Source organism: Lissotriton helveticus, chromosome 5_1 (assembly GCF_964261635.1).
Source record: "Lissotriton helveticus chromosome 5_1, aLisHel1.1, whole genome shotgun sequence".
NCBI lineage: Eukaryota > Metazoa > Chordata > Amphibia > Caudata > Salamandridae > Lissotriton > Lissotriton helveticus.
In genome coordinates this window covers 229,278,445-229,297,880 of record NC_136065.1, presented here as the reverse complement: position 1 = coordinate 229,297,880, position 19,436 = coordinate 229,278,445, and the positions used below count along the sequence as shown (strand labels likewise).

General features: G+C 48.2%; 1 protein-coding gene across 3 annotated transcripts in view; it reads left to right on the top strand.

Annotated features, from left to right (window-relative positions):
- Positions 1-19,436, top strand: part of RABL6 (RAB, member RAS oncogene family like 6) — a 418,930-nt gene that overhangs the window by 143,225 nt on the left and 256,269 nt on the right. For all 3 annotated transcript variants that reach the window (XM_078642071.1, XM_078642072.1, XM_078642073.1), the window contains exons 4-5: positions 8,555-8,607; positions 9,052-9,143. In XM_078642071.1, coding sequence (XP_078498197.1) covers positions 8,555-8,607; positions 9,052-9,143 — 145 coding nt within the window. The remainder of the gene's footprint in view (positions 1-8,554; positions 8,608-9,051; positions 9,144-19,436) is intronic.

Here is a 19,436-nt window from a genome sequence, read left to right as displayed (position 1 = left end):
AAAAGCATTGATGGAGAGAAAGAAGAGAAGACAGGAATGAGGAACTTAAAGACAGTACAAGTCCAAAACAGACGACTGAAAAACATACTTACAAGACAAACGCGAAAACAGGGAATGACGACGCCAGAGACAGCGATGACAACAGCGAGAAGGCAACCGCAACTGGACCTCCGCCTGCACAATGACAAAAAGAAAGGCAGCATGAGAAACTAACAAAAGGAACGGTAGGATGGAGTACTCGGGAATTAACCTATAGGAAGGGGGAATAAAAACAAAGGTTAATATAAAAGGATAAAAACAATAGGAAATAGATGGAGCACAAAATTGAGACAAGGATCACAGGACTAAGACCAATCAGGTACAGTTAAGTCCAATCAGGTTGCTCTGGAGGTGTCCATATCACTCGCTCCATGACGACGGAGAAATTCTTGCAACGCAGCAGGATCTTCAAAAGTAGTGGTCTTCTCCTTATAAGTGACCTTGAAAAGGCACGGATGTAGGAGGCCATACCTAGCATTGAGAGCTCTCAGTTGAGGACGCATGTCCAGGAAACGCTTCCGACAGTCAGCTGTGACCTTAGCAACATCCTGCGACAGGTAGAGACGATGACCCTCCCATACAATTTGTTTTTTGACCTTGGTGGCGGAAAGCACTTGTAGAAGATCTGTGTATTGGAGAAATAACATAACACCGCGTGGTTAAGAAGACACTCTAGGCCCCAAACGATGTGCTCGCTGTATATTAATGGAAGACAAGGCAGGAGCGTCTAGAATTTTTGGAAGGAAGGATTGGAAGAAAGCAGTAGGGTTGGATCCCTCTGAAAGTTCAGGGAGACCATAAAGACGAAGGTTGTTCCTACGGTTCCTATTTTCCAAATCCTCTGTCTGCCTTTTAAGATGGAGGATCTCAGCTTCCATGGACGGGATCCGAGAGCAAGAGCTTTGTACAGATTCCGATGATTGTTCGAGGAGCAAAACTCGAGAATCCAAGGTCGTCCATTTATCCTGCATGTTTTGCAATGCTTGGGACGTTGATTCCATAAAAGGTTGCAGAGCTCGCAACTCCTCTAGGATGAGATCCAGGGAAGAAGGAGAAGGATTGGTATCCGGGGAAGGAGGATCCTTTTTTAGGCGTTTTGAAGAAGCCAGGGTGGTCGGAAGTTTATTGCCACTGTGAGATTTGGAGATAGCTCCCAAATTAGTTTCAGGTTTAGACATCGCTCCTTCTTCCATATCCTGTGGGGGAGAATCAGAGTCTGAGTTGGTAGGGCCCTTGGACGAGGCAGACAGTTTCAAATTGCGAAGTTTCCCCATGTAGGGACAACAGAAAGCTGAGAATGAAGGAAACGTTGGCCGCCCAAGGTCAAAAATGATGAAGAGTGTCAGGTAAGCATGAGGACCACGGTACGTGGGAAGAGACCAGAGACCATCCAGTTAACCAGGAGACAGCAGAGTAGATATATTAGACGGGAACCCCCACGAGGCCTGGAGCAGGCGGAGCCAAATCACAACCACACGTCAGGTATTCAGTGGAAGCACGAAAGTCACAGAGAGTAAAATGGCTGGCATGGAGTATTCAAAACTGTGACAAAAGAAAGCTGCCAGGTACACACTGCGAGGCCACAACTACAAAGAGAAGTAGGAATACCCCCTCGAGGCTGTAGGAAACAGGGAAAAGCCTCGCAATGTGGAAGGCAAACAGTTGCTGGGTACCTAGAGGCATGAGGCGTTTAAGAAATCCGGGAACAAACCAGGAGGTATAACATCACCAAGGCTGTAAACTCACCACCAACTCAAGGCAAAAAGAGGATTGCAAAAATCAAGTAATGCGGGGAAAAATACTCCGTCATGAAGGCAGGCAGAGCGTCATTGTTGAAATACAAAATGGCGGCCGGAGCACCACATCCGGGACCGCGACCCGTCGATATTCAAATAAAAAGCCCACAAAGGGACAGTTGCAGGAATAGGGGCTCACCTGACCAGGAATGTGGGAAGAAACAGTCCAAACACAGCAGGGAGCATTCCACAAGAGCCAGGGCACGCTGCACATGAACGAGGTCCGCCGCCTCAGGAAACGAAATGGCGGCCAGGCCGCGAAGAACGAAGCTTCTCTCGGCGGGCACAGGAAACCGGAGGAGGTGAGAGTGAAAGACCTCTCTGAAATCACCTCATGCTGCGCTGTAGAACGGGAGCATTTCCAAGTTGAAATACCTCCCAATGAAGAGATAAAGTGCTGCAGGAACGGAGGTCACCACGGGAGCTCCGCTGTCAACCCGCCATCTTGGCTGGCGTCCAAGCCACGCCCCCTTATATTCTCTTTTTGCTTTCCAAATCTCATCTTTATGTGATTTCCTTAATTTCTTTTTTAAACATGATTCGGTAAATTTAGCTACTCCATGTGATAGTTTACAAAAAGCACAAGAAGCTTTCTTTAGAGCCTTTTTTTGTTTAATATATAACCTATGTGATACCACATTTTCCTTTTCGACGTATGGGGGTTTCCCCTAAAAGCTGGTTTTACCGGAAAGCGATCAACCAATAAAGAGCAGACCCCTAGCCAAGTTTCCACTATTGAGTTCCCGTGGCAACCCTCATTTATTACTTGATCTATTAAAGGGACTAAAAAGTCCAAAATCTCATCTTGTTTTACTGAATTCCGCGCCAGCCTTTTCAAATTATAAATAACTGGCCCTTTATCGGGAACTCTTAATTTTGGTAGGTAATCCACTGCCAATGATGATGTAATTATTTGTGGGTTATGATCACTTTCTACTCTAGGGGTCACATGTACTCCAATAAGGCTATTCATTAATTCATTTGAAATAATGGTATAGTCAATAGTAGAGTGTTGCCTAGAATTTTTAAAGGTTGCGACACCTGTCGTATTGTATTGAGTATCCTGTAACAACACAAGATCCCATTTCTGCAATTGGGAACAGAACATCTTAGTAATAGAATTATCTATCTTCTTTACAGTCTCTGAATTCTTAGTGAACAAATGCATGTTAAAATCTCCAGAAATAATAATACTAGTTGCTGGATACTGAAGTGATAAGATTGCAATTGATTCCCATAATACTGAAAGCTGCACGATGTTGTATGCATTTCGGGCTACTATGACCCTTCATCAGGGGGGTTTCTTTGGTGCGAGGTCAGTATGTTTCATTCCGCATAAATTCCATGGTTGGTCATGTATAGATTAAGGAAGAAGTCAAAGAAATTGCAACTTTAGGAAACTTATTTGGTTTGAATGTCATCATGTAATTTACTTATTTTAAATGCTGCATCAACGTGCGTTTGATTGCACAGCAACAGATGTGGCGATCAAAACAATATAGCTGTGCGTTATTGGACTATTCTCAACATAAAGAATAGCAAAGAGTTTTTAGTTCTGTTTGTCGCAAAGATTGTATAAATAGCTTGTTCTGTGTGTAGAAATCAACCCAACTGGTTATTGGGCTCTAGGACACTTAAGTAACGTGAGCACTTGCTGCAGAGATGCGAGTCTCTTCAGAGACGATTGCGTCTTTTATCTTTCCAACGTCGATAAAGGAAGGTCTGTAAGCAACAGCGATTATTTAAATGTCAAATGACCCTTCCGCTTGTTGCTCAAATTGTATAGATAGCTCGATCGGTGAACTTGTTTTACGGCCCTAAGATAGGTAAGTAAGGTGAGCACCTGCTATAGAGATGAATCTCTCCTCAGAGGCGATTGGGCCTTTCATCCTTCCGATGTCGATAAAAGAAGATCATTACGGTGTTAAATGCAGCAACAATTTTTATATAAAAAGCCAAACGACGTACCTTTTTATCGATAGCTCGTTCGGTGTGTACATTATCTTACTCAGCCATGTGAGGGGAAAAACAGGAGGATCTGGTCCCTAAACTTTTTTACGTTAAGCCTGGTTAGCGCTTGCGCTGCTCTGCGAGGCATGCATTTTTCAGCTATGAACTTGAATCTCCGCCCACTCTCTGCCGATATTTTTCATTGGCTTGTGACATTGCCCACTGTGGCTGTTTACTGGTCAATAGGCTTAGCAGTCCCTACTTAGTACCGCCTTGTCTCATTTTGTACCCTCCCATGGCGACACCCCCGTTACGATTGTTGTAACTCGGTAGGCTTTAATTACAGCCTCTGAGGACTATTTTCTCAAATAGCTTAGTCGACCGGCTCTCCCCTAAAGCTTTTTAAAAACTGTTATTAGCACGTGTGCCAAACTCATTTACAATGCAATAGGTCTTGCATTTGCAAGAGTTTAAGCTATTGGCATTGTAAATGACAATGCCTTTTATTTATCTGTTTTAAAAGCAACACATAAATAAAATGCGTTGTCATTTACAATGCCAATAGCTCAAACTCTCGTAAATGCGAGACCTATTGCATTGCAAATGATTGTTTTCAATTTTGCCGCAACTGCGCATCAACCTGCGAATTTGTGGCAAATGGATAAAAAAATGTTTAGTCCCAAGCGGGGTCCTTCTGGGACCCCACCACCACATCTAGGGGGTCAGAGTATTCCTAACCTGCCCCCTTTTCTTTATTTTAAATGTTTTTGTGGGACCCGGCTCAAGCAGAGTCCCAAGATGGCTGCCAACACTTCCTGGTTGAAGTGTTTGTGGCCAATCAGATCACAGCATGGGAACTGTCAGATCCATATATACAAATTTGGATTTCGGCTAATATCTCTAAAACTACTGAACCGATTTGCAACAAATCACAAAAAAAAATGGTTCCAGGAACAAAATCTACCTTTCTTCCAAATGTAGTGTAATTCTGTCCAGTGGTTTGGGCTGTAGTCGTGTTAAAAACTCCTATGGGAGATAACATGGGGAATATGCGTTTTCGGACCCCCCTCACTTTTCTAGTCACCTGCTTGACGGGCCATGCTGAAACTTTCCAGACACAAGCTGAACTGAATGGCAAATTTTTGGGAACATTTTGTGAAGATTCGTCAACCGGCGCCAAGGATATAGACAACTGAAAAACTGCTTTTTAATATAAATCAAGTCCTAACTAGAACTACCTACTGGCGACCACAAATAGTCTCGGCAGGTGTATGTATGTATGTATCCAACTCTGGGTAGTTCTCAAGTTTAGGTGGAAAGCAGCTCCTGATTAGAGCACCCTCAACATCAGCGACACCACATCCCTCCTGGACAACCTCCACTACATAGGACTCCGCCAGATCGTGACTGAGACCACACACTCAGCAGGACACACCCTCGACCCCATCTTCACCACAGGAAACTCCATCCCTTTCTGCCACACCACCAAACTCCCGTGGACCGATCATCGCTGCATCCATTTATTTCACCTTCAGAACACCCACCATCCACTGAACCCAGCACCTGCTCACACGCAGAAATTGGAGCCAGCTCACCACCTCACTCGGCAACTCCACCCCAACCATCACGGACAACGACGACCCCCATCACTACAGCCCGATCTTTGCACAGATGGATCTCCGACTGCGCCAACACCAGAGCCCCCCCCCCCCCAGAACAACAACAACAACAACAAGAACAACAACAAGAACAAGTACAACAACAAGAACAACAAGAACAAGAAACACACACACACACACATCCACCCCCCCACCTGGTTCACCACGGACTCCGAGAGTCCAGACGCCCATGCTGCCGCCTCGAAAAGGCCTGGAGGAACTCCAGATCTACATGAGCCCACAACAGCTTCAGTCACCACCAACACCCACCACTAACTCATCAGAAATACAAGAAAGAAAAGGATCTAAGACAGAATCTCCACACGCGCGCACAACAGCAAAGAACTCTTCAGCATCATCAAGGAGTTCGTCCAACCCACCAGCGAGTCGACAGACATCCCTCCCTCACAAGACCTCTGCGACAAATTCAGCACCTTCTTCCACCACAAAATCAAGAACATTTACAACAACTTCGACGAAGACAGCCAACACACAGAACCATCACCACCACTCCGACACCTTGAAGCCAACGATTGACAGCTGGACTGCCCTCAACACGAAGACGATGAAGTCCATCTGCTCCCGGGCCCCCACGGACCCCTGCCCCCACCACATCTTCAACGAAGCCGCTGACACCAACGCCCCCATGCTTCACCACACCATCAACCGCTCCCTTGTGAATGCCTCCTTCCACTACGTCTGGAAGTACGCTGAGATCAACCCGCTCCTGAAGAAACCCTCAGCGGACCCCACCGACCTCAAGAACTACAGACCCATCTCCCTACTCCCGATCCCTGTGAAAGCCATCGAGAAAGCCATCAACACCCAACTCGCCACTTACATCGAAGAGCACAACATCCTTGACTCCTCCCAATCCGGCTTAAGAAAGAACCACAGCACGGAAACCGCCCTCCTCGCCGAAACAGACGACATTCGCTCCCTCCTGGACAGAGGAGAGACAGTAGCCCTCCTCTTCCTCGACCTTTCAGCGACCTTCAACAGTCTCTCACCGCACCCTAACACACAGACTTCACGACGCAGGGATACGGGACAAGGCCCTCGACTGGATCTGCTCATTCCTCTCTGGCAGAACACAGCGGGTCAGACTCCCTCCCTTCCTCTTGGACCCCACACTGACCACCTGCGGAGTCACCAAGGATCCTCCCTCAGCCCAACGTTCTTCAACATCTACCTCAAGACATGGCTCTTCGATAGACCTCCTCCTTGATGGACAGTACCCTAACCCCCGCCCCCCACCCCCGCGCCTAGAGACCCTTACGGGTGAGTGGTCGCGCTCAACAAACCCATGATTGATTGATTAACTGCATAGTTTATATATGTTTAGGCGTATTTAAACATTGCCAATTTAACAGAATAATTGTGAAAAATTGAGGGGGGGTCCAATGATTTTTCTTTTTAACACGGGGGGTTGTGACATTAAGAAGTGTGAAGACCACTGCCCTAGTGCCTTGGACGCAGATGGTAAATTATGTATGATCCTGGCGCTCGCCAGTTGGTCTTTCGTAAAGTAGAGATGGCTGGTTATATTACGTATGAAATGTGTTTTCTATCCTCTTGGGTAAACATTTGTAAACATTTGTGATAAATGTGGAACTGCAATGGTGTTTATCTTGCTGAACTCCCTTTAACAGTGATTGAAATCCTATAAATACCTTAGTTAAATGATATAATAATGAGCTGTGTGTCACATCCTGCATGACACATTAGGGATTTCATTGCTTCTTGCTTCTTTGGAGCGTTCAGCCTTAGAATGTCACAATCTTGGGGGGGGGGGTTTACCCACAGAGCCGTAGGGTCGGATTTCTAACCCTCTGGTGCAAAGTCTTAGTTCAGAGCAACAACACAAATTAGAAATCTATTTGGATCACAACCCCGACCCAACCCACTAAGCAGTACTGTACAGTGATGCTTTCTGGTCATGATTAGTCCTTATAGATGAGTTCAAGGACAGAGCGAAAGTTTAATCCTGCTTTCGTTAATGAATAACACTCTCCGGGTAGCACTATAGAACACTGGGTAAAACTTTAATAGGTTTATTTTCAAAACCCCAAGTCTAGTTTTTAAAATATGAGCGGTAACCACACAAAATTAGAAAAAATTCAACAATATATTATATGGAGAGTTCAATATGACCAGTACTAAACCAGTTAACACGTTCCTAGCATCCTAACACATTATCGCTACTTCTAAGCGCTATGCTAAAATTTAGTAGAGTATTAAACAGCAAGCCTCTAATTCTTGTTACCTTAGATGGATCACACAGCATAATTTCATTAGCGAGAAATAGCTGTTTAGCTATTCTCTATCACAGCCCTTGCCTGGAAATGATAAGCAATGCCAAACTGAAGGCCTGTTCTCCGCTTTGCTCTGGGAGCAATCCCCAGTTGGGACTGGTTTGCAATAAACCAGCATGACCTCTTGCCTAATACCAATTTTATCTCATGTTTATCAGTTTGGCAACACTAAAATTCTGAAATGACAAAATAAGCATGGTGATGAAAGTGTCATTTCAATTCACATGTTAACATTTTAGCCTCCGCTGTAAGTGTCCATTTTAACATGGCAGCGACCATAATATAAACAACGAAAATATAGCAGGCAGATAGGCGGCAGACATGATGCTAACACTTTTGCACGTGTGTCTAAAACTTCACACTCTCTAACAGAAGGAGATAAAAGAGTTTGCAAGCCAGAATACGATAAATAGAAGAAATAGAAATGGGCCCTGTCACAGTGTTCATTAAAAGAACAGTGGCTCAACTTTCCTTCTACAGCAGTACCCTGCAATCTCCTCCTACTGGGGCTGCCAGCCTTAAACACAGGATTATAATAGGAAGCAATGCCCATGACAGCCATCTGAAGCTTAGATCGAATTAGCATACATTTCAGATGAACCTGTATGAACATATTCCTTTCTGATTGGTCATTGTTATAGTACAGCGGTTGACAATGGGGATTATGCTCTTTAGATTGAATTTCATAAGAACTCATCCCCCCCTGAGGTCATGGAATATAGTGGTGTTGTAAATTAGCATGAATTATTAAATTCATATGATGGAAAGATTTATACAGCTCTCAATTGTTTTCCAGGTAAATGCAAAAAGCGCGGAGAAGGGCTGAAACTGGAGAATGAGCCTCAGGAGGTAAGTGGATTTTTAAAGGGATATATAAGACCATGGTTTGTGATAGTGTCTGACCAGTGAGATGCGTTGTCTTGTTAAATGTCAGTGAACAGAGCTGGGATTTTTAATGTCATGTTGACTCACTGTGTCGCTGGATGTGTGACTCCGCTACTCTGAAGGCAACAGTAGCTCACCAAAAGTATTCCATATACCAGTGCTGTAGCACCCTACCAAAATGTCTCTTAAAGTGCTGGTTCCCAAAATCGTCTTTGTCTGATCATAAGTTTTGCATCCTCTTCAGCATATGAGATCCGGAATGGCCGCATGGAAGCGTTTCTCAGCAATCATCAGCAATTAATCAAATGTTTGTGAAACTGTGTAAGATTGCCCAGACAGACGTGTGGATAATTGCTGTTCTGCAAGGAAGGGATGGTATTTATTGGGTCCTCTGCTTTTCATTCCCAGCCTGATGGCGAGATGGCGCTTGACGCAGAGTTTCTTGATGTCTACAAGAACTGCAATGGAGTAGTCATGATGTTCGATATCACCAAGCAGTGGTAAGAAAACCTTTTATATAATGTTGTATAGCTTCTTCATCGTGATTGGATTACAATACATGGTACAACATTGAGAGGTCAACACACTCTGTTCTATTTGTAGATCCACAGTTCAGGAAGTGGTGCTAATGGAAATGCAACTCGGACAGTTGTAGCTAAACTCAGAGTAGATATTCTTATCCATTTTTTCATTAAGATATTCGTGATATGATGTGAAAAGCACTTTCTCCTGGAGTTAGTCTCTTCATTTTGTTAATTCTTAAAACAAGCATATCGCTATAAAATTATGCACCAGAAGCCATAGAATATCCGATCTATTTAACTTTCAGTTGTCCTACTATCACGTTCCAGCATGGTTTCTTTTGAAATTTTCGGCTCTCTCCCATGACATTTTCAGAAGAGAAAGCAACCATTTTAACCGGGCACTGATGTAAGGTTGGTTTTAGGGTTATTATTTCCAAGTTCACTGTTTGTCTACACTTAATGTGGGAATGAACCTCATTTCCAGGTCCAGGCATGCAGTGTGATGTCCCCTCTAGTAGTGTATCTGCTATTTGCAGCAGTATTTGAGAAAGTAATTTATTGCGTTATTGAGTTGATTCATGACTGAGCGGATAGATCAGTAGATACGTTTGTAAAACAATCGGTTTGCTATTGATAGTCTTAAACGTTGAAATGCTGAGTGACTGGAAGAATGATTGAATGAGCTCGAAATGTGATTGAGAAAAAAACTAAATAGCTGTCCAGTATTATAATCAACAAGTGCAGTTGAATGCCCTAGAAGTGGAACCATATGCTCAACTAGTGATGTTGAATGCCCTTGGAAGCATGTCATATGGTTAAATATTTCCATTGCATTCTATAAAGTGGACTAATGTGCTGTAAAAGTGGCTTCAAATGCTCGCGACGTTTTATCACTAGCAAAAGCTGCATATCCATGTGATATGCCAGCATGTTTCTGGTGTGCAACCATGAACTAATTTTTTTTGTCTGCACATAAAACAAGCATAGAATTTCAGACCAATTTCTGAAGTAATTGGCCTTTCTCAAAGCCATACATAAACTAGGCAAATCCATGAGTTAATGAATGCACTGTAGGCAGCACGGTTCTGAAACATGAAGTGTTTGTTGCTTAACTGTGTTTCCAAGCAGTGGGTCCAATACAGTATTGGAAAGTAGAGGATAAACGGAGTACTCTTGCATGGGCTTTTCCTGTGGCTTGAAGATTAAAAGATGACACTATTAGTAGCCCCAGTGCTTAAGGCAGCATAACGATTTCTTTCCTTCTCCTAAGCTATCTTCCACCCATCTCTTCACCAATCTCCCAGTGCCCTAAATTGTAAATCTGTGTAATGTAATACAATTGGATAAACTAAAAAAAAGTCTAATGCTAATTTATTAATCTCCACTATATGTGCACATCCTCAGATAGTATCCAGTTCCTCCAATGATGTGCAGCTCTCATTTGTTCCCCAGATTAGATCAATTATATCCATACACTACTGGCAGCTCATAAGAAGAACATTGTCAATGTCGTCCGCCATATGAGCATTGCTATTGCTGAGTAGACTTCAGATACAAACTCATGGTAATTATATGTCTATAGCGTATGGATTCATGCTTGATCTTCAACAGGCTTCTCATAGTATCTTGTCTTCACCCATTCATGGGAAGCCAAATACAAGTACTGAGGCAGCTCTGTGGAAAGAGACCACACGGTGTGACTGCTAGTTTTTAGGGCTCGGACTCCATCCCAGTGAAACTGGGAGGAGTTTGAGAACTAATGTTAAAGGAGAAAAAAAAGAAGAAGAGGGCCTTGGAGAGAGAAATTCCAGACATTCCTTAGCGTTTTCTGGCATCTGGTCAGTGATTCGTCTTCCCTGTGCTGTGTATGTAGTAGCCTTGAAGTGATAGGCTGTAAGTAATGTACGCGTGCCCGATGTGGCATTTTGTGTGCGAGAGCGAGCATGGCAGAGTGATTAATCTTAATTACGAGCTGTCAGAGTGCCCGTGTAATGCAAGCCAGATGATGCGAACGCGTTCACAGCGGTGAGCGCGTTCAATGTTAAATGACGAGAGGCAGCAGGCGAGGCTCACAGAAGATGACTCATACATGCTCGTCCACACTGTAGTTCTTGTTTTAAGTTGCTACGGGGTGTCTTTTTTCTGCCTCTGCGTGACAGTCTGTAAGAATAATGAGCGATGGTGTGCTGACTGTTTAGCATTGCGTGGTGTACTTTTTGCAGCGTTTATTAGGTTTTGCCTAGCGAAAGCTGCGCTCTGCGCAGCTTTTCGCGCAGGCGAAATCCTGTTGAGAACTGTAGGGTGCTTTGGGTCGGCCCTCGTCATTGATTGGCTGGCTCCGTAAACGGAGCCTTGCCATTGGACGAGGGGCCTGTCCGTCAATGCCGACCAGACACGGGGGCGTTCCTGACATTCTTTGCCTTTTGCCGACGTCACGCGACGCCGGGAACGCCCCCGAGTCTGGTCCGGCATTGCCGGCACCTCCCTTGCTCTACTGTCATCACCACAACACTGCGCCCATTTTATCCCAAGCTAAACACTCGGAGAGGCGCAGTGACCGGGTCTTTGAAGGCCGCTCTCCCAATGAAAACAAGTTTTCTCTCCGAGTCAGCACGAGCAGGAAGACGAGCAGCGCGCCTCCCAGCTGGCCTCTCGCATCAGCATCCAGAGCTGCCCTGCGCGGTGTGTAGCTTCAGTGGAGCTTCAGAGTGCAGAGTGGAGCTTCAGAGTGGAGCTTCAGAGTGGAGCTTCAGAGTGGAGCTTCAGAGTGGAGCTTCAGAGTGGAGCTTCAGAGTGCAGAGTGGAGCTTCAGAGTGGAGCTTCAGAGTGCAGAGTGGAGCTTCAGAGTGCAGATTCAGAGTGGAGCTTCAGAGTGCAGAGTGGAGCTTCAGAGTGCAGATTCAGAGTGGAGCTTCAGAGTGCAGAGTGGAGCTTCAGAGTGGAGCTTCAGAGTGCAGAGTGGAGCTTCAGAGTGCAGAGTGGAGCTTCAGAGTGGAGCTTCAGAGTGCAGAGTGGAGCTTCAGAGTGGAGCTTCAGAGTGCAGAGTGGAGCTTCAGAGTGGAGCTTCAGAGTGCAGAGTGGAGCTTCAGAGTGGAGCTTCAGAGTGCAGAGTGGAGCTTCAGAGTGGAGCTTCAGAGTGGAGCTTCAGAGTGGAGCTTCAGAGTGGAGCTTCAGAGTGCAGAGTGGAGCTTCAGAGTGCAGAGTGGAGCTTCAGAGTGCAGAGTGGAGCTTCAGAGTGCAGAGTGGAGCTTCAGAGTGGAGCTTCAGAGTGGAGCTTCAGAGTGGAGCTTCAGAGTGGAGCTTCAGAGTGGAGCTTCAGAGTGGAGCTTCAGAGTGGAGAGTGGAGCTTCAGAGTGGAGCTTCAGAGTGGAGCTTCAGAGTGCAGAGTGGAGCTTCAGAGTGGAGCTTCAGAGTGGAGCTTCAGAGTGGAGCTTCAGAGTGGAGCTTCAGAGTGGAGCTTCAGAGTGGAGCTTCAGAGTGGAGCTTCAGAGTGGAGCTTCAGAGTGGAGCTTCAGAGTGCAGAGTGGAGCTTCAGAGTGCAGAGTGGAGCTTCAGAGTGGAGCTTCAGAGTGCAGAGTGGAGCTTCAGAGTGGAGCTTCAGAGTGGAGCTTCAGAGTGGAGCTTCAGAGTGGAGCTTCAGAGTGGAGCTTCAGAGTGGAGCTTCAGAGTGGAGCTTCAGAGTGGAGCTTCAGAGTGGAGCTTCAGAGTGGAGCTTCAGAGTGCAGAGTGGAGCTTCAGAGTGGAGCTTCAGAGTGGAGCTTCAGAGTGGAGCTTCAGAGTGGAGCTTCAGAGTGGAGCTGCAGAGTGCAGAGTGGAGCTTCAGAGTGGAGCTTCAGAGTGGAGCTTCAGAGTGGAGCTGCAGAGTGCAGAGTGGAGCTTCAGAGTGGAGCTTCAGAGTGGAGCTTCAGAGTGGAGCTGCAGAGTGCAGAGTGGAGCTTCAGAGTGGAGCTTCAGAGTGGAGCTTCAGAGTGGAGCTGCAGAGTGCAGAGTGGAGCTTCAGAGTGCAGATTCAGAGTGGAGCTTCAGAGTGCAGAGTGGAGCTTCAGAGTGCAGATTCAGAGTGGAGCTTCAGAGTGCAGAGTGGAGCTTCAGAGTGCAGAGTGGAGCTTCAGAGTGCAGAGTGGAGCTTCAGAGTGGAGCTTCAGAGTGGAGCTTCAGAGTGGAGCTTCAGAGTGGAGCTTCAGAGTGGAGCTTCAGAGTGGAGCTTCAGAGTGGAGCTTCAGAGTGGAGCTTCAGAGTGGAGCTTCAGAGTGGAGCTTCAGAGTGCAGAGTGGAGCTTCAGAGTGGAGCTTCAGAGTGCAGAGTGGAGCTTCAGAGTGCAGAGTGGAGCTTCAGAGTGCAGATTCAGAGTGGAGCTTCAGAGTGCAGAGTGGAGCTTCAGAGTGCAGATTCAGAGTGGAGCTTCAGAGTGCAGAGTGGAGCTTCAGAGTGCAGAGTGGAGCTTCAGAGTGGAGCTTCAGAGTGGAGCTTCAGAGTGGAGCTTCAGAGTGGAGCTTCAGAGTGGAGCTTCAGAGTGGAGCTTCAGAGTGGAGCTTCAGAGTGGAGCTTCAGAGTGGAGCTTCAGAGTGGAGCTTCAGAGTGGAGCTTCAGAGTGGAGCTTCAGAGTGGAGCTTCAGAGTGGAGCTTCAGAGTGGAGCTTCAGAGTGCAGAGTGGAGCTTCAGAGTGCAGAGTGGAGCTTCAGAGTGCAGATTCAGAGTGGAGCTTCAGAGTGCAGAGTGGAGCTTCAGAGTGGAGCTTCAGAGTGGAGCTTCAGAGTGGAGCTTCAGAGTGGAGCTTCAGAGTGGAGCTTCAGAGTAGAGCTTCAGAGTGCAGAGTGGAGCTTCAGAGTGCAGATTCAGAGTGGAGCTTCAGAGTGCAGAGTGGAGCTTCAGAGTGCAGAGTGGAGCTTCAGAGTGCAGAGTGGAGCTTCAGAGTGCAGAGTGGAGCTTCAGAGTGGAGCTTCAGAGTGCAGAGTGGAGCTTCAGAGTGGAGCTTCAGAGTGCAGAGTGGAGCTTCAGAGTGGAGCTTCAGAGTGCAGAGTGGAGCTTCAGAGTGGAGCTTCAGAGTGGAGCTTCAGAGTGGAGCTTCAGAGTGCAGAGTGGAGCTTCAGAGTGCAGAGTGGAGCTTCAGAGTGGAGCTTCAGAGTGGAGCTTCAGAGTGCAGAGTGGAGCTTCAGAGTGGAGCTTCAGAGTGGAGCTTCAGAGTGGAGCTTCAGAGTGGAGCTTCAGAGTGGAGCTTCAGAGTGGAGCTTCAGAGTGGAGCTTCAGAGTGGAGCTGCAGAGTGCAGAGTGGAGCTTCAGAGTGGAGCTGCAGAGTGCAGAGTGGAGCTTCAGAGTGCAGATTCAGAGTGGAGCTTCAGAGTGCAGAGTGGAGCTTCAGAGTGGAGCTTCAGAGTGGAGCTTCAGAGTGCAGAGTGGAGCTTCAGAGTGCAGAGTGGAGCTTCAGAGTGGAGCTTCAGAGTGCAGAGTGGAGCTTCAGAGTGCAGAGTGGAGCTTCAGAGTGGAGCTTCAGAGTGCAGAGTGGAGCTTCAGAGTGGAGCTTCAGAGTGCAGAGTGGAGCTTCAGAGTGGAGCTTCAGAGTGCAGAGTGGAGCTTCAGAGTGGAGCTTCAGAGTGGAGCTTCAGAGTGCAGAGTGGAGCTTCAGAGTGCAGATTCAGAGTGGAGCTTCAGAGTGCAGAGTGGAGCTTCAGAGTGCAGATTCAGAGTGGAGCTTCAGAGTGCAGAGTGGAGCTTCAGAGTGGAGCTTCAGAGTGGAGCTTCAGAGTGGAGCTTCAGAGTGGAGCTTCAGAGTGGAGCTTCAGAGTGGAGCTTCAGAGTGGAGCTTCAGAGTGGAGCTTCAGAGTGGAGCTTCAGAGTGGAGCTTCAGAGTGGAGCTTCAGAGTGCAGAGTGGAGCTTCAGAGTGGAGCTTCAGAGTGCAGAGTGGAGCTTCAGAGTGGAGCTTCAGAGTGCAGAGTGGAGCTTCAGAGTGGAGCTTCAGAGTGGAGAGTGGAGCTTCAGAGTGGAGCTTCAGAGTGGAGCTTCAGAGTGGAGCTTCAGAGTGGAGCTTCAGAGTGGAGCTTCAGAGTGGAGCTTCAGAGTGGAGCTTCAGAGTGGAGCTTCAGAGTGGAGCTTCAGAGTGCAGAGTGGAGCTTCAGAGTGCAGAGTGGAGCTTCAGAGTGCAGAGTGGAGCTTCAGAGTGGAGCTTCAGAGTGGAGCTTCAGAGTGGAGCTTCAGAGTGGAGCTTCAGAGTGGAGCTTCAGAGTGGAGCTTCAGAGTGGAGCTTCAGAGTGGAGCTTCAGAGTGGAGCTTCAGAGTGCAGAGTGGAGCTTCAGAGTGGAGCTTCAGAGTGCAGAGTGGAGCTTCAGAGTGGAGCTTCAGAGTGCAGAGTGGAGCTTCAGAGTGGAGCTTCAGAGTGCAGAGTGGAGCTTCAGAGTGCAGAGTGGAGCTTCAGAGTGCAGAGTGGAGCTGCAGATTCAGAGTGGAGCTGCAGAGTGCAGAGAGTGGAGCTTCAGAGTGCAGAGTGGAGCTTCAGAGTGCAGATTCAGAGTGGAGCTTCAGAGTGCAGAGTGGAGCTTCAGAGTGCAGATTCAGAGTGGAGCTTCAGAGTGCAGAGTGGAGCTTCAGAGTGCAGAGTGGAGCTTCAGAGTGCAGAGTGGAGCTTCAGAGTGGAGCTTCAGAGTGGAGCTTCAGAGTGGAGCTTCAGAGTGGAGCTTCAGAGTGGAGCTTCAGAGTGGAGCTTCAGAGTGGAGCTTCAGAGTGGAGCTTCAGAGTGGAGCTTCAGAGTGGAGCTTCAGAGTGGAGCTTCAGAGTGGAGCTTCAGAGTGCAGAGTGGAGCTTCAGAGTGGAGCTTCAGAGTGCAGAGTGGAGCTTCAGAGTGCAGAGTGGAGCTTCAGAGTGCAGATTCAGAGTGGAGCTTCAGAGTGCAGAGTGGAGCTTCAGAGTGCAGATTCAGAGTGGAGCTTCAGAGTGCAGAGTGGAGCTTCAGAGTGCAGAGTGGAGCTTCAGAGTGCAGAGTGGAGCTTCAGAGTGGAGCTTCAGAGTGGAGCTTCAGAGTGGAGCTTCAGAGTGGAGCTTCAGAGTGGAGCTTCAGAGTGGAGCTTCAGAGTGGAGCTTCAGAGTGGAGCTTCAGAGTGGAGCTTCAGAGTGGAGCTTCAGAGTGGAGCTTCAGAGTGCAGAGTGGAGCTTCAGAGTGGAGCTTCAGAGTGCAGATTCAGAGTGGAGCTTCAGAGTGCAGAGTGGAGCTTCAGAGTGCAGATTCAGAGTGGAGCTTCAGAGTGCAGAGTGGAGCTTCAGAGTGGAGCTTCAGAGTGGAGCTTCAGAGTGGAGCTTCAGAGTGGAGCTTCAGAGTGGAGCTTCAGAGTGCAGAGTGGAGCTTCAGAGTGGAGCTTCAGAGTGCAGAGTGGAGCTTCAGAGTGCAGATTCAGAGTGGAGCTTCAGAGTGCAGAGTGGAGCTTCAGAGTGCAGAGTGGAGCTTCAGAGTGGAGCTTCAGAGTGCAGAGTGGAGCTTCAGAGTGGAGCTTCAGAGTGCAGAGTGGAGCTTCAGAGTGGAGCTTCAGAGTGCAGAGTGGAGCTTCAGAGTGGAGCTTCAGAGTGGAGCTTCAGAGTGGAGCTTCAGAGTGGAGCTTCAGAGTGGAGCTTCAGAGTGGAGCTTCAGAGTGGAGCTTCAGAGTGGAGCTTCAGAGTGGAGCTTCAGAGTGGAGCTTCAGAGTGCAGAGTGGAGCTTCAGAGTGCAGAGTGGAGCTTCAGAGTGGAGCTTCAGAGTGGAGCTTCAGAGTGCAGAGTGGAGCTTCAGAGTGGAGCTTCAGAGTGGAGCTTCAGAGTGGAGCTTCAGAGTGGAGCTTCAGAGTGGAGCTTCAGAGTGGAGCTTCAGAGTGGAGCTTCAGAGTGGAGCTTCAGAGTGGAGCTTCAGAGTGGAGCTTCAGAGTGGAGCTTCAGAGTGGAGCTGCAGAGTGCAGAGTGGAGCTTCAGAGTGGAGCTGCAGAGTGCAGAGTGGAGCTTCAGAGTGGAGCTGCAGAGTGCAGAGTGGAGCTTCAGAGTGCAGATTCAGAGTGGAGCTTCAGAGTGCAGAGTGGAGCTTCAGAGTGGAGCTTCAGAGTGGAGCTTCAGAGTGCAGAGTGGAGCTTCAGAGTGCAGAGTGGAGCTTCAGAGTGCAGAGTGGAGCTTCAGAGTGCAGAGTGGAGCTTCAGAGTGGAGCTTCAGAGTGCAGAGTGGAGCTTCAGAGTGGAGCTTCAGAGTGCAGAGTGGAGCTTCAGAGTGGAGCTTCAGAGTGCAGAGTGGAGCTTCAGAGTGGAGCTTCAGAGTGGAGCTTCAGAGTGCAGAGTGGAGCTTCAGAGTGCAGATTCAGAGTGGAGCTTCAGAGTGCAGAGTGGAGCTTCAGAGTGCAGATTCAGAGTGGAGCTTCAGAGTGCAGAGTGGAGCTTCAGAGTGGAGCTTCAGAGTGGAGCTTCAGAGTGGAGCTTCAGAGTGGGGCTTCAGAGTGGAGCTTCAGAGTGGAGCTTCAGAGTGGAGCTTCAGAGTGGAGCTTCAGAGTGGAGCTTCAGAGTGGAGCTTCAGAGTGCAGAGTGGAGCTTCAGAGTGCAGATTCAGAGTGGAGCTTCAGAGTGCAGAGTGGAGCTTCAGAGTGGAGCTTCAGAGTGCAGAGTGGAGCTTCAGAGTGGAGCTTCAGAGTGCAGAGTGGAGCTTCAGAGTGGAGCTTCAGAGTGGAGAGTGGAGCTTCAGAGTGGAGCTTCAGAGTGGAGAGTGGAGCTTCAGAGTGGAGCTTCAGAGTGGAGCTTCAGAGTGGAGCTTCAGAGTGGAGCTTCAGAGTGGAGCTTCAGAGTGGAGCTTCAGAGTGGAGCTTCAGAGTGGAGCTTCAGAGTGGAGCTTCAGAGTGGAGCTTCAGAGTGCAGAGTGGAGCTTCAGAGTGCAGAGTGGAGCTTCAGAGTGCAGAGTGGAGCTTCAGAGTGGAGCTTCAGAGTGGAGCTTCAGAGTGGAGCTTCAGAGTGGAGCTTCAGAGTGGAGCTTCAGAGTGGAGCTTCAGAGTGGAGCTTCAGAGTGGAGCTTCAGAGTGCAGAGTGGAGCTGCAGATTCAGAGTGGAGCTGCAGAGTGCAGATTCAGAGTGCAGAGTGGAGCTTCAGAGTGCAGATTCAGAGTGGAGCATCAGAGTGCAGATTCAGAGTGGAGCTTCAGAGTGCAGAGTGGAGCTTCAGAGTGCAGATTCAGAGTGGAGCTTCAGAGTGCAGATTCAGAGTGGAGCTTCAGAGTGCAGAGTGGAGCTTCAGAGTGCAGATTCAGAGTGGAGCTTCAGAGTGCAGAGTGGAGCTTCAGAGTGGAGCTTCAGAGTGCAGAGTGGAGCTTCAGAGTGCAGAGTGGAGCTTCAGAGTGGAGCTTCAGAGTGCAGAGTGGAGCTTCAGAGTGCAGAGTGGAGCTTCAGAGTGCAGCTTCAGAGTGGAGCTTCAGAGTGGAGCTTCAGAGTGGAGCTTCAGAGTGGAGCATCAGAGTGCAGAGTGGAGCTTCAGAGTGCAGAGTGGAGCTTCAGAGTGCAGATTCAGAGTGGAGCTTCAGAGTGCAGAGTGGAGCTTCAGAGTGCAGAGTGGAGCTTCAGAGTGCAGAGTGGAGCTTCAGAGTGCAGAGTGGAGCTTCAGAGTGGAGCTTCAGAGTGGAGCTTCAGAGTGGAGCTTCAGAGTGGAGCTTCAGAGTGGAGCTTCAGAGTGGAGCTTCAGAGTGGAGCTTCAGAGTGGAGCTTCAGAGTGGAGCTTCAGAGTGGAGCTTCAGAGTGGAGCTTCAGAGTGGAGCTTCAGAGTGGAGCTTCAGAGTGGAGCTTCAGAGTGCAGATTCAGAGTGCAGAGTGGAGCTTCAGAGTGCAGATTCAGAGTGCAGAGTGGAGCTTCAGAGTGCAGATTCAGAGTGGAGCTTCAGAGTGCAGAGTGGAGCTTCAGAGTGGAGCTTCAGAGTGCAGAGTGGAGCTTCAGAGTGGAGCTTCAGAGTGCAGAGTGGAGCTTCAGAGTGGAGCTTCAGAGTGGAGCTTCAGAGTGCAGAGTGGAGCTTCAGAGTGGAGCTTCAGAGTGCAGAGTGGAGCTTCAGAGTGGAGCTTCAGAGTGCAGAGTGGAGCTTCAGAGTGGAGCTTCAGAGTGGAGCTTCAGAGTGGAGCTTCAGAGTGGAGCTTCAGAGTGGAGCTTCAGAGTGGAGCTTCAGAGTGGAGCTTCAGAGTGGAGCTTCAGAGTGGAGCTTCAGAGTGCAGAGTGGAGCTTCAGAGTGCAGATTCAGAGTGCAGAGTGGAGCTTCAGAGTGCAGATTCAGAGTGGAGCTTCAGAGTGCAGATTCAGAGTGG